The sequence below is a fragment of the Euleptes europaea genome, chromosome 1, assembly GCF_029931775.1.
Source record: "Euleptes europaea isolate rEulEur1 chromosome 1, rEulEur1.hap1, whole genome shotgun sequence".
NCBI classification, from domain to species: domain Eukaryota; kingdom Metazoa; phylum Chordata; class Lepidosauria; order Squamata; family Sphaerodactylidae; genus Euleptes; species Euleptes europaea.
The window spans coordinates 47552301-47566783 of record NC_079312.1 but is presented as its reverse complement, the minus strand read 5'-3'; the positions used below and the strand labels follow the sequence as shown (position 1 = coordinate 47566783).

General features: G+C 44.0%; 1 protein-coding gene across 1 annotated transcript; it reads right to left on the bottom strand.

Annotated features, from left to right (window-relative positions):
- Positions 1-708: 708 nt before the first annotated feature.
- Positions 709-11492, bottom strand: TRNT1 (tRNA nucleotidyl transferase 1). Its single transcript, XM_056858450.1, has 7 exons — positions 11327-11492; positions 8399-8592; positions 6933-7071; positions 4587-4713; positions 3627-3820; positions 2331-2584; positions 709-965 (listed from the first exon to the last, which is right to left on the bottom strand). The coding sequence occupies exons 1-7, from the start codon at positions 11490-11492 to the stop codon at positions 717-719; spliced, it is 1323 nt and encodes a 440-aa protein (XP_056714428.1). The 3' UTR covers positions 709-716.
- Positions 11493-14483: the final 2991 nt, after the last annotated feature.

Here is a 14483-nt window from a genome sequence, read left to right as displayed (position 1 = left end):
TCAGTCAAGGTGCACCTTCCACTCTAACAATGCATTCCTAAGGAGAGTTACTTCAGTCTAAGCCCATTGAAATGAATGGGCTTAGATTGGAGTAACTCTCCTTAGGAATGCACTGTAAGACTTTGAACGCTTTCACCAAAACCTCTTCAGCCCAACACTTAAAGTGCTGGTGGTCAATCTATGGGTCAAGACTCGGGCAGGGGGGGAACGTTACAGAATCCCATTGACTGGCCTGCAAAACACTTCCTGGTGTTACCCATGATACAGCAGCTTATTTGGGAACTGGTGAAGAAAGATTTTCACTGATATTCAATTCTGAGTTCAAAATCATTGTAAATCCTAGTCTGGTCTCTATTTCACCTGCTGAAGCTAAACCCTGAAAAGGTGTTTATTTGAAGAATGCTCAAGTAGAATAGAAGACAGTGGATCTCTGTGTCACTTTTGCTTGTGTTTACCACTTTGAGAAAACTTTAGAAAGTAAATACAATACCAAAAATACATTCCTTAGTGTGGAAAATGAACATGCACATTACTACAAGAACACAAAAATTGTTTTTTGAACATTTGTGTTTGTTATAAAATGAAAACGCTGATTCTTCCAAAAACTCTCAAAATCAAATTACCACACTGGCTAACAAAGATTAACATATTTACACAGGGTGTTAGCATAATAATTTTATGCACTACTATTTTACAACTTGATCGCTAGTTTTGTTTTATGCCTTCTTTACATAGCTCAAGAGTTCTTCCTTATCCATTTGGTACCCACTCTTTTTCCAGTGGTCCCGCAGTTGCTGTAATAATGTCCCGATTTCTTTCCCAGAAGAAAATCCCATTTTTCTTAAGTCATGGCCACTTACTGGGAAAGTAGGGATAGACCAGCCTTGCATTTCTTTCAGAAGATGTTCTTCACCTTGGTACTTCAGAAGCTCACAGATTTTGGATGTTGCATCCAGTTCCCTTGACTTTACAAAAAACATACCACAACATCAGACAAATGAACACAATTACAGACCACAACACTGCATACAATATAAATGAAAACCTTTCCCACCAGGGCAGGAATTCCTGGCTCAGTTTCCTTAGTCCACAAACAAAGTATTTTTCTCAGTGCCTGTCAAAGGATCTTGAAGGAGAGGGGTGTGAACATACTGAATGTGGAAGACACGTGTCTCTGTTTCTATTGTTGATTAGAAAACAGTATGCTGGCTTCAAACAACTTGCAAAAAGGCCAAGGCCGCAAATTTCACCTAATCCTACATATTTCCCCCCGTAAATAAAGTCTCCAAAGGTTCAATGCAATTTACAATCTGGTAAAGATGCTCAGAATTGCACGTTTAAAGTACTATTTTGGAGCAGCTGCCTGAGGCTACTCAAATGTCAAGAAGCCAAATTCAGAGATACGGTTACAGTAGACAATATTTACCGCATAGCAGAAACACTGCTACAATTGCTTTTCCATTAATGAACAATTTCCCCCAGTGTTTACTCTCTTTAAAGTGTTTTAGTCTCTTTAAAATTCCAACATGCCTCAGTTGCAATGAACACGATCCTGTTACCCTGTGAGGTGCGCTGTGGTAATTCCAACCTCCTGGCCCGCAGTCGCTCCCTCTCTTCACTTCTGGGATCCAGACTAATCAGAATGCCAGGCAACATTTTATCAAGTCACCAGAAAATCAAGTTAAAAACTATTTCACCAGTGAACAGGGTTTTTTTTTTTTTTAATGTAGGGGCAGACCCCAATGTTTTTGGGAAATTTCAAGTGTGGCCAAAGCTCTAGTTAAGGAAGCTATGCAGTCCTGTGATTAAATGCACACACCTTCATAAATTTGAGTATGAGTTTAGTTCAACCAGTTAAACAGTTTGATTCAACTTATGAGCCTTCTCGATGGACAGCGGATCCTCATATTGCCTCTTCTAAACAATGCAGATATGAACTCCACTGTGTAACAATTTAGCAATTGTATAGTGTTTTCAGATTTAAAATGCTTCTTATATATTAACATCTTAATCACAACAGCCCTGCGAGATAGGCCAAGATTATCCCCCATACTGGAAATGATGCACAGATCACAGCTAATTTTCTTAGTTATGTTATGCCAGTTCCTGCTGTATAATCTAATAGGAAGAGCGTTTCAAAGTGAATTTGGGGGGGGGGGGGGAGAGGAAAGGAAGTCGTGCTCTACAGGCAGAAATCCCTTCCGTCCACAGATATCTCCAGTGGATCCAAGCCCTGGGTTTTTTTAATTGCAAAGTTAACTACAGCTTTTAACAATCAAGCTGAGGAGCTTTTTTAAAATTTGAAGACACAATCTGAGATAGCAACTTACATCTAAAACGTAGTCTTGATAAGGTTTAAGTGGTTCAGCAGCATCGGAAGCTTTGACCAAGTCCTTCCTGTGCTTCAGCAGAAACAGCCCAAGATTTTTTTCATCTTTTGACATTTTCAGCCTCAAATCCAGTTTCAAGACATCATCCGGGACCTTGAACAGTGATGTTAGAACGGTCATTGGTTTTGGAAAGAGATTCTGAACATTTTTACAGACTGTGTCAAATTCCTTTAAGCTCCCATTAACAGGTAATCCTGAGGGACACACACACAAAACAGAAACAAAGGAAGAGAAAAATGTAACCAAGATATCAGAATGCCACAACGAGACACACTCTGTCAAGCACTAACTACATTCATGAAACAACTCTGGATTGAACACATGAAGCTGCCTTATACTGAATCAGACCCTTGGTCCATCAAAGTCAGTATTGTCTACTCAGACCGGCAGCGGCTCTCCAGGGTCTCAGGCTGAGGTCTTCCATGTCACCTGCTTGCCTAGTCTCTTTAACTGGAGATGCCGGGGATTGAACCTGGGACCTTCTGCATGCCAAGCAGATGCTCTACCAGAGCCACCGCCCCTCCTATTCAGAACTGCTGCACCGACAACAGGATCACATGTCCACTCTTGCCTGAGGACACCCCTGGGCCTGCTTGCATGAACACTGGGGACCAAGGCTACTGCTGGGATTGCTACCCAGTGCTGTTGCCCTAACCAGTATACAGCAGGATTCTCCACCATCAGGCGGCTTTAAAAATTGGCAACTGACATATAATTATAGCACCGTGACATTACAACAGTCAGTCTATCAGGCGCTCTGCTTTCATTTCGGGGAAAAAAGTATCTCTCTTCGCAATGAAGGGGGATACAGACTTCCTTCTTTTTCTAAATGAAAGCTGGGAATTCAGAGAATCTGACAGTTTGTTACAATGTTATAAGTGTCAGTTGCAGATATAAAAAAAATTAAAAGGCCACACCCACATGGTGTGTGTGGGGATAACGGCTGCTGTGGGGATTGGGGTAGGGGAAATGGAGGGAAATCTGCCAGCAATCGCAGTGGCAACAGCAAAATCACATAAGCCCATCCCTTTGTGGAAAGCTCTAAGAACAGCCCCGCTGGATAAGACCAATGGTTATTATGCATTGTATGAAGTTGTTCTTTTTCTGAATCTGCCTCCCATCAACATCACTGGATAATGACATTCACTGCATCATGTCCGTGCCCGATCACTATGCTCACGGTTGGCAGAATTATAATTATCATAATGATAACATATTAATATCACCGAACTTTACCCAAATAGCCAGCAATTTCAAGTTCATACATCAGCCGAACCAGATGATTGACATGGTTCCCAACAACAATTTTCTTCAACTCCATCCAAATCCTTTCTCCTGATATTCCAGCCAAACCACTGGCATTTTCTTTGATTGCCTCCAATGTTTTGGAGTCATGGTCACCGGGCTTTTCTGCTATCCTCCCATAAAACCTGAAAGAAGATTTCTCAGTATTAGTATATACACAAGTGCCGTCACGTCACAACTGACTTATAGTGACTCCAGCAAGGGGCTGTCAAGGCAAGTGAGAAGCAGAGGTGGTTTGCCAGAGCCAGCATGGTGTAGTGGTTAGGAGCGGTGGTTTGGAGTGGTAGATTCTAATCAGCTGGGTTGGATTCCCCACTCCTCCACATGAGCGGCGGACGCTAATTTGGTGAACCGGGTTGGTTTCCCTACTACTACACATGAACCCGGCTGGGTGACCTCGGGCCAGTCACAGTTCTCTTAGAGCTCTCTTAGCCCCACCTTTCTCACAAGGTGTCTGTTGTGGAGAAGGGGAAGGAGACTGTAAGTCTGTTTGACTCTTCCTTAAGTGGTAGAGAAACTCTGCATATAAAAACCAACTCTTCTTCTTCCTCTGCAGGACCTTCCATGGTGGTCTCCCTTCCAAGTACTGACCCCATTTAACTCCCAAGATCTAAGGAGGTCAGGCTATATCATGCCGCCTTCCCTCCTTCACCATTCCACTCCCTGCGGAATGCTGAATGCCTTTATTTTGAAAACACGGACACTTGATGTGAAAGTAAGACAAGCTGATCTGGATCTTGATTAATCTGAACAGGGAGATCAGGAAGATACATGAATACTCTGACCCAATGCTTCCACGTGCACAGACCGTTGCGGTTCTATTGATTCTGAAGGGAATCTCTGTGTACTGTCAGTTTGTACTTTTAACGTTTAGGAACATAAAATTACTACCTGAAGTATCGTAGAATTCGTAAATAATCCTCTTTTATTCTCTGATCTGCATGTCCCACAAATCTGACTTTGTTGTTCTTTAAATCCTCATAGCCATTGAAATAATCATAAAGTGTGCCATCCAAGCCTATTACAGAAAAATAAAAACAGAGGGTAGCCATGTTGGTCGGCGGTAGAACAGCTACATTCGAATCCAGTAGCACTTTGGAGACCAACAAGATTTTGGGGGGCATGAGCTTTCGAGAGTCAGAGCTCCCTTTGTCAAATGAGAGCAATGCATAGTTATCCATGTTTACCTTTAGCATTTGATCAAGGCAATGGCGAATGCAACAGTCTGGACTTAATGATCCATGAATAGAATGAGTTCACAAAATAGATCCCACCCTCCTCCTTGCAGCCTCCCCCCCATAAGTGTTGCCATGGTAAGGAGACCTTCAGGAACTATAGGATGATGCTCAAGGTATGGTTGCCATCCTCCAGGTAGCTGGAGATCTCCCGCTATTACAACTGATCTCCAGGTGGTAGAGATCAGTTCCCCTGGAGCAAATGGCCACTTTGGCCGTTGGACTCTATGACATTGAAGTCCTTCCCTTCCCAAACCCCTCCTTCCTCAGGCTCCACCCCCAAAATCTCCAGGTATTTCCCAACCCAGAGCTGGCAACCCTAGCTCAAGGTGACACACTGGCAGAAATCACATTTATACAGGTTCTTTAAAAATGGAGCAATTGGTCATGCACAAATGGTGACGGGGTCTATGTCTTCTGATGTTTCCTTCTTGCTGTAATTCCCTTTACCACATCTCAGTCTGTTCCCTAAACAGCACCCAACCCTTAGAAACAGCTTTTCAGAGGGGAGGGACACAGGGGGAAGAGGAAAGAGAGAGACATTCCATGAACGTGCTCTGTTCACTGTATCCAGCCTGACATGTATTCCAACTATGGTTCCCTTTGCAGCATATACTTGGCGAGATACAAGCAGCAGATTTCAGTTTTACTTCATGATAACCATTAACAACCAGTAGATGTAAATGATTTAGTTGTGTTTCTTGTACAGCTGACGTTGTCAAGGTAATACCTTCTGTGACAATCAAACTATCATAGAATCATAGAGTTGGAAGGGGCCATACAGCGCATCTAGTACAACCCCCTGCTCAATGCAGGATCAGCCTAGAGCACCCCGACAAGTGCTTGTCTAGCCGATGCTTGAGGACTGCCAGAGGTGGAGCTCACCACCTACATTACATTGAGTCTCCTTAAGGCTTTTCAGGTTTCCCTAATACAGTGGTACCCACTCTGTGGGTTGTTGAGAGCCATATTCACAATTACCATCCGTCAAAGGAGCCATGTTTATTTCAATCCCTAGCGTGAGGCCTGCAGCTTACTATTCCGTTGATGGCAGCTCTTTCAAGATGGGAACCAACTGCCACCCACAGCCCTACTTCGCAAGAGCCTTGCCCATCTTCCTGAAACATAAGGTGGGGGCCCCATTAGCGAACTATGCTCAGAAAAGCCACACGTGACTCCTTAGCCACTGAGTATTTCTGCTCTAGTGTGATACACACAAACACACACTTTCAAAGGGGAAAGATTTTATCTATGCACAAAGATCAGAGGTCAGACCACAGATTTCCCATGGAAGTGAGATATTCTTGCAGCTATTGCTTCCAGCACAGGGGATTAAACATAAAAGTCATGTCATATGACCTCCGTCATTGCACTGGAGTCTGTACATTTGTCCAATGACAAGCCATAATGAGAAAGGATCATGCTGATTTTTTTTAAAGCACGCTAGTACTTATCCTCAGCTTCCCAAAAGGACTGCTATATTCCTTACTATAACCCTAATGAAGTATTTTGGTACCGGATAGAATGCTAGAAAAAGCTACTATGAGGACATCCGTGTCAAATAACTTCCTGATCAAACAGAAATCTGTGTTACGTCCCAGGGTATGATCCGAAGGCATGTGATACAGGGACCATGCTGAAGTTAAGGTGGTCTTGGATACAGCCACTGCCCAGATGGGAGACTCCCTGGGGGTTCCACAGCCCAAGGCGGAGTTCCACACCACAATGGAGGAAAAGTGGGACATAAATGCATTAAACAAACAAAACTGTTTTGTTTCCTCTTGGGGGAGTAGGCCATCATGGGTGTGCATGCCAGAAGATCTCACCATCCAGACCCAGATCCACTAGACTCCAGTACGGTGGCTGCTTCATCTGTATACTCTAGGCCAGTATACACTAATAGCCGGTGCTGAAGTTACATGCAGGTATACAAAAGTGAATGCTTAATGTGAACTACCAGAACTTAAAACAGTTATTATGTAATTTCGGGTGGAAAGATTACCTAGGAACATGGAGTTGACTGTGAGATCTCTCCTTTCAGCATCTTTTTCCCAGTCAGTTGTGAATTCCACTTCTGCATGTCGCCCATCGGTAATCAGATCGATTCTCAATGTGGTAATTTCAAAATTCTCCTCATGGAGCTATAAAAGATCAGTGTCAACAATATAACCCTTTTCCATATGGGAACACAATGTCTTTTGGATAGCTTTTGCCAATTCTGGCCTGTCCCCTTCCTTAACAGCAAATTACTCTCTAATCCTAGAGAATGGTCTGAAGACATTGTCACTGTTAAAGCCAGCAGGGTCAACTTAGTCCTTGATGTGAGACTGCCTAAATTCTTAATTGAAACAGCTCTTGGTTATGTAAAGGAACAATAAAGAAATACATTTGGCCAGGAATCTTCCCCCTCAATACACACATGAAGCTGCCTTTCCAAGGGTCTCATAAAAATCTTTGACATGACTTATGGTGACCCTGTAGGGTTTTCAAGGCAAGAGACATTCAGAGGTGGTTTGCCATTGCCTGTCTCCATTTCACGACCCTGGTATTCCTTGGAGGTTGAGTACCCAAGGTTGGGTGAAAAGAAAATATATATGTCTATGTATAAATACTGAAAGTATAATTTATTAGAAGCACTATGTAAAATTTAAAATTATTTAAAAGCATTAAAATAGCACAATGGCATAGCCTGAGGTTGATAACTGTAACCACATACCAAATGCGTTTCGGCCTATGGGGCGTTCTTCAGTGGTTAATTGAAAACAGGCATGTGTATATGTTGTAAATTCTATTCCCAATTACTCAAACATCTGGTATAATAGGTTCTTGTTGTAATACTGGTTAGTATAAGTTTCTCATATACTATGTGTGCAGGTATCAACCTAGTAAAGTAAAGTGACTGTAAATGTGTGCAGGCTTAAGAAAGGGTTTTAATTAACCACTTATGAAGGCCCCATAGGCCGAAATGCGTTTGGTATGTGGTTACAGTTATCAACCTCAGGCTACGCCATTGTGCTATTTTAATGCTTTTAAATAATTTTAAATTTTACATAGCGCTTCTAATAAATTATACTTTCAGTATTTATACATAAACTTATATATATTTTCTTTTCACCCAACCTTGGGTACCCACACGAAGCCAGCTGGGTGACCTTGGGCTAGTCACAGCTCTCTTAGAGCTCTCTCAGCTCTACCTACCTGACAGGGTGTCTGTGACTGTAAGGTGATGGTAAGCCGGTTTGATTCTTCCTTAAGTGGTAGAGAAAGTCGACAGAAAAAAACCAACTTCTTCTTCTCAAACCACCACCACTATAGCAGGTTCCAGCTTCCTGCCCCTGTCCCAGTGTGCCTAAAACTCCCGCTTCATTTAACAACAATCAAAAAAAGAGGGCATGGAGGAAGGGACCCTTTCCAGCATGCTTCCCCCCCAGCTACCCTCAGCTTACAGAACTTATAAACCTTCTTTACCCTCGCAGTGATGGTGCCGTGTTTTTCCCCTCGGTTGTTGATCAGACGGACACCGGCGGTCTGGAACATCTCCTTCATTTGAGTCGGAGTAGCAGTGGTGGCAAAGTCAACATCTTGTGGCGTCATTCCATTGAGCAAGTCCCTTACAGCACCTCCCGCTATTCTTAGTTCATACTTGGCTTTGTCAAATAATTCTGGCAGGTGTGTCGAGGGCAGAAATAAAACAGTCATACGGGGGAACTTTTAAGAATTTTTGTGCAAGTAATAATTCCCTGCTCGCTTGTACAGCCTCAGTCCAATTAAAGTTGATGCGATTTCTCTAGTAGGAACATCAATGTAGAAGGCTGAGCCAGACAATTAATTAAGCAGTCTGGAAGGCATTTCAGCAATATCCACCCTTGCCTGATTTACTACGGATTCCATAGTCCACATCAGTTCTACGTGATAATGCTGCAAACCTCAACATTTTTTTACCTCAGTACCCTACTTGACAGAGCTTATTTCCAAGTAGCGTCAGGATTTAAATCCCCAGGCTGCACTTCAAGAATCTGGTAAGTACTGATATTATTAAAGCAGCCTTATACCTAATTGGCCAGATTATGTTTAAATGGGCGAAAGTTCACATCTCCTCTACCTATCCATCCAAGAGCTTCATCCCTCTAAGGGTCTGAACATCTAAGTTCTAAGGAAATCAATGACGGTACCTTTCACAAAATACAAGGAGCCTTAGAGTATTAAAATAGCACATACATTACTCATTGGCTTGGATCCTATGAGTTCCGGGCATGATAGATACCTTCTGTTGTGGAGCATGCTTCCTCTTTTGTGAAAACTTCCATTTGCACAAGGGCTCACTGAAAACCACTGATTGTGCACAAATGCAAGCTTCACTGGAAAAGGAAGCGTGTTCTGTGGCAGAGACTAGTGGGCATGGAATTCATTCAAAGATCCAAGCTCATGCACTGTGATGTTTCTTTCTTTCTTTCTTTTTTAAACCCACATAAAATTCCTTCTGAGTTGACAGGCTATCTTTTAGGTGGGACTAACAGAGGAACCTAATTTGTCTTTTCAAATGAACAGTTACCTTGGTGGTGTGAGGAAAATTATTAAAATAGCTCTGTATGTACAGTCATCATAACTGTTACGTAATATTCGCAATCCATGAAGTCTCTACTTTATTTACACAGAAGTTTTCAGTGTGGCTGAAATACATATTTTTTTCACTTAGCCGAAGTTACACTGGAGAAATTAAATTTACACAAGAAACTTGCTTCAACTGATTAATTTCTTTTCTGTACTACTGCACTACCAACACAGTAGGGAATATATTACTCTGGTTCCCTTTGGTGTGCCCACATTTATTAAAGTGAAGTGAACTATTTATTTTCATTTATAGTCCACCTTTTTCACTGTGAACCAAGGTGGATTCCTAGTACAAGCAAAATAATGCAGTTGGGCTGGGATTGTAGAACAGGGGAAAGGAGGAAAAAAGAAAGGAAAGGCAGTCCTACAGTTATGCGTGTCCAATGCCTTTAAGGGTTTTGTAGGTGGTAACTGTAACCTTGATGGAATCCAGTAACTTACAGGTAACCAACGGAGTGTCTGTAGAAAGGGAGAGTTATGCAGATTCCCTTGGCACTGGATAGTAGCCAGGAAGCAGCATTCTGTACCAACTGTAGTTTCTTTCAGGGCAGACCCATGTACAGTGAATTACAGTAGTCCAATAACTACACTATGGATGCACACGGGGAGCAGGTCAAGATAGGGGAGTGGGTAGAATGCCTTTTTTGCAGCTGTATCAGTTTTGTTCTCCACAAATCAAGTATCATCTCTAGGCTCTTAACCGACTCAGCTGGACCCCATCAAAAGTGGAAAGCACCATGTCCTTCAGGACCCTGGCCTTCCCAGCCAACATTACATTACCTCAGTCTTGTCAGGATTCAGTTTCAAGTGGTGACCCTTAGTCATTTAACTACAGCAGTCAGACACTGGTAACACGGTAGAGACTCTGAACCAATTTGGATAAAGAACTATAGAGCTGGATGTCATCAACATATTAATGTTCCACAAATTATTTCTCCTAAGGGCTTTACATAAAGATTGAATAGCATGAGGGACAAGACTGCACCTTGTGGAACCCCACAAGACAGGTCGCAAACTGTAGAAAACTTATCCCCTTCCAAATCCTCCCCCTAAGAAATTATTTGAACCAGTCCAAAGCACATCCCTACTTCTACCTCTAAGTCTTTCAACAGGATACTCCTCATACTCCACTGAATCAAAGGCTGCTGATAAGTCTAGTAAGAGTAGCAGAAAGGAATAATCTTGGTCTACATTTAGACAGAGGTCATCCACCAGGGCCACCAGCACCGTCTCCATAGCCCAACTCTGAAACCAGACTGGAAGAGGTCTTGGTCAGAAGATTTATCCAAGAAGTCCTAGAATTGCTCAGCAACTGCATTTTCTATCCATTTGCTCAAAAAAAGTGACAACTGGTCTCATTCTTCCCTAGCAATGAAAGAATGGCTGCCTATTTTAGGGAACAAAGCAAGATACTGACTGTGATTTTTACATGCGTTAGTATCCAGAATAAGCATGGATCTAAAGCACAAGCGGTGGCCTTCACAGATCCCAGAACCCTGTCAGCATCCATCGTAGTAAGCCGACCAAGGCAGGGCAGGATGCCGTGTTGGAGATTACGATTGTCTCAACTGTATTATAACCAGCATCCAAATTAGAGCACGTCTGAGAGATTTTTCTCAGCAAAGACCTTCACAAAAGCATCTGGATTCTAAATCCCCATTGTAGCAGGGACACAAATACTTCCAGGTTCTAAAATAATATTGATAGTCTCTGTTATTTGGTCATTTTTATGCACCCGGCTGCCTTTTCAGCACTAAAGAAAATGCCGAAATGATGCGCTCTTACCTGCTACGCTATTCAATCCTGGTGTGAAGAGGGACTGGAATTCCGGAGACTCTAGCTTCATTGTAGCTAAATGCCGCCACGGGATTGTAAGTCCTGCAGTGGTGTTGCTGTGGTGGAAGAGAGAAAAACCTGTCCTGCAGCCCAGAAGGAACAGACACATCCGCATCTACAGAAAAGGGAAGTTATTAAATGCCACGATTCGGTCTTTATTTTTTCTAGTGCATCTTGGCGAGAAAGTCACTAATGCCCTCAAACTAATATATCGATAGCTATAGATAGTTTGAGGGCATTAGTGACAAGTACAGTTATACAAACGACCTGCAACCGAGCCTTTCCAGAACCAAAACAAAAGTCTTGGTATCGCCATCACCATAGGAGTCGCAGAGATATATTGGAAACACAGCCAAATTAAAATATTTTCAGGAGAGTTACTACAATCAAAGTGTAAGGTTTGGGCTAAAGTAATGGGCAAGTCATAACAGACATCTTTTTCTCTTGACAATGTCTCTTCTTCTTGCCACTTGCGTGTCCTACTCAGTGTCTAAGAAGCCAATTTGGCTTGTGATCCACCCCAGGAGAATTATGGTCTGCCTCACTATAAAGAAGCTTCACGCACAACCCTGTGTAGTGTTGTTCCAGTCGATTGGCTTAGACTGGTGGAACTCTGCCTGGGATTTGCACTGTTAATTGGTGAAGGGAGCAGCCCCCAAGCAGGCCTACTCTGAAGTAAGTCCCACATTATTCAGCTAGGGACTGTTCCCAGGAAAGCGCCCTGAAGAGTGCTGCCTCAGAGGTTTTCAACCCAAACGCTGAGCTAGAAACGGTGCAAAGTTGTTCTTTACACAACTTTGCCATAGTGCACAGGATCAGGATTTTTCTTCTCCAGCTTAACAAAATGCAGGTTAACAGAAGGGAAACTGTACTACTTGTGATTCATGTACTGAGGCATAACGAAACGGCTTTTAACAATCCGCGAGAACTAATGTCCACCCCAAGTGGGCTAAGGATGCACGGGAGGTTTGTGCCCTGGATTTGCCGCTCTCTAGATGCACACTTTCCCCATTCCAATTTTTAAAAAAATTTTTTTATTGTTTTCTAATTAGATCACATTAACATCAATCCTCCAATCAACAAAATCATACATAAACCATTTTTCTCTAATCATTATAGTTCTTACTTATTGACTTCCCCTCTCCCTCCTCTATCTCTTTAGTATCTCTATTCTCCCCTTTGCATTCAAATTCTAATTCATTATATGTCATTTATATATTTAATTACATATCTCATGGTCTTAAAAACTAAGTTTATCATTATTTCTACTTTAATCACTTGAATTAGCTCAAAACATAACCTTTGATACTTCCCAAATTAAATTCATTTATACAATATGTTGTCCAAGCCTCCCATTCTCCCACAGCTTCATTATTTTCCTTCTGATTTACTAATCCTGTAAGTTTAGCCATTTCTGCTAGTTCCAACATTTTATTTATCCAGTCAGTCTTATCCGGCACCTCTGACAATTTCCATTTTGCTGCATATACCAATCTTGCGGCTATGGTGGCATATATTAAAAAGGATCTCCGAGTCAATATTGATTCCGGTATAATACTTAACAACATCATTTCCGGAGTTTTAGGGATATTTTTTGGTAAGATCAGTCTTAGTTCGTTGTAGATCATATCCCAAAAGTTCTTCGCTTTGTCACCTAAGCCACCAAACATGATGAAAGGAACCAACCTCGTCTTGACATTTCCGGCAGTTTGGTGACATTGTCTGATACATTTCAGCCAACCTTTTGGGTGTTCAATCCCCCCTATAGATCCCCCATTCCAAATTCTCAAAACTCTGCATGGGGGCTTGTTGTTGAGTTCTGAGAATTTGGATGGGGGGGGGGGGAAATGTGCATCTAGAAAGCGGCACATCCAAGGCACGAACCTCCCGTGCACCAATGGCCGGGTGAGGGTTCAATCAAGTCCCCGAGGCGGATGTCTGCGCATGCACAGAAAACCTTCCCCAACCACTTGTGCTTTGGGAGCCCAGCACCAGAAAGGCTCCCCACCGAGCCAGCAGGCCCAGGCGAGCCTGATCTCGTCAGATCTCAGAAGCTAAGCAGGGTCAGCCCTGGTTAGTATTTGGAGGGGAGACCATCAAGGAATACTAGGGTTGCTGTGCAGAGGAAGGCACTGACAAACCACCTCTGTTAGTCTCTTGCCATGAAAACCCCAAAAAGGGGTCGCCATAAGTCGGCTGCGACTTGAAGGCACTTTACACACACACCCCCGAGCCGGCTACAAAGTGATGCGGGCAGCCTCCAGCCGGCTGCAGGGCAGCCAAAGGGAGACGGTGTAGGGGTGTGCGTGCAAGAACGGGCAGCCATCAGCTTGCAGCCTAAGCTGTGGGGGGGGGCGTGCAAGAATGAACAGCCACGCCTAAGCGGCAAGCTGACTGCTGTTCATTCTTGCACACACACACCCCCCACACAGGAGACGGTGTAGAGGAGGGGGGGTGCAAGAATGAACAGCAGTCAGCTTGCCGCTTAGGCATGGCTGTTCATTCTTGCACGCCCCCCCCCCTACACCGTCTCCCTTTGGCTGCCTTTGGCGTCGACTCACCCAGGCGCCGGCGGCTTCCGCAGAGGCGGCCTCTCCGCCCCCCGTGAGCGCAGCAGACGGCGACGGAGGAGGAGGCGGAGCAGGAGGCGGCGGCGGCGGGTGGGCGGGGCGTCGCGGCTCCACCCAGGAGGCGGGTCGGTGGGAGGGGAGAGGGAGGCGCCGCGTTACTCTGCTTTGTTGGAGGCGGGGCCGTTCGCGCCTCCGAGGGTTCGCTTTGGCTTTGCCCTTTTTGCGCACGCACGTCGGGGAGGGGCCGTGGCTCAGTGGCAGAGCCTCTGCTTGGCACGCAGAAGGCCCCAGGTTCAATCCCCGGCACCTCCACTTAAAGGGAATAGGCGAATAGGTGATGGGGAAGACCTCGGCCTGGGACCCTGGAGGGCTGCTTTAGGGCAGGGGCCGTGGCTCAGTAGTAGAGCCTCTGCCCGGCATGCAGAAGGCCCCAGGTTCAATCCCCGGCATCTCCAGTTAAAGGGACTAGGCAAGTGGGTGATGTGATAAGACCTTTCTGCCTGAGACTCTGGAGAGCCGCTGTGGGCCTGAGTAGG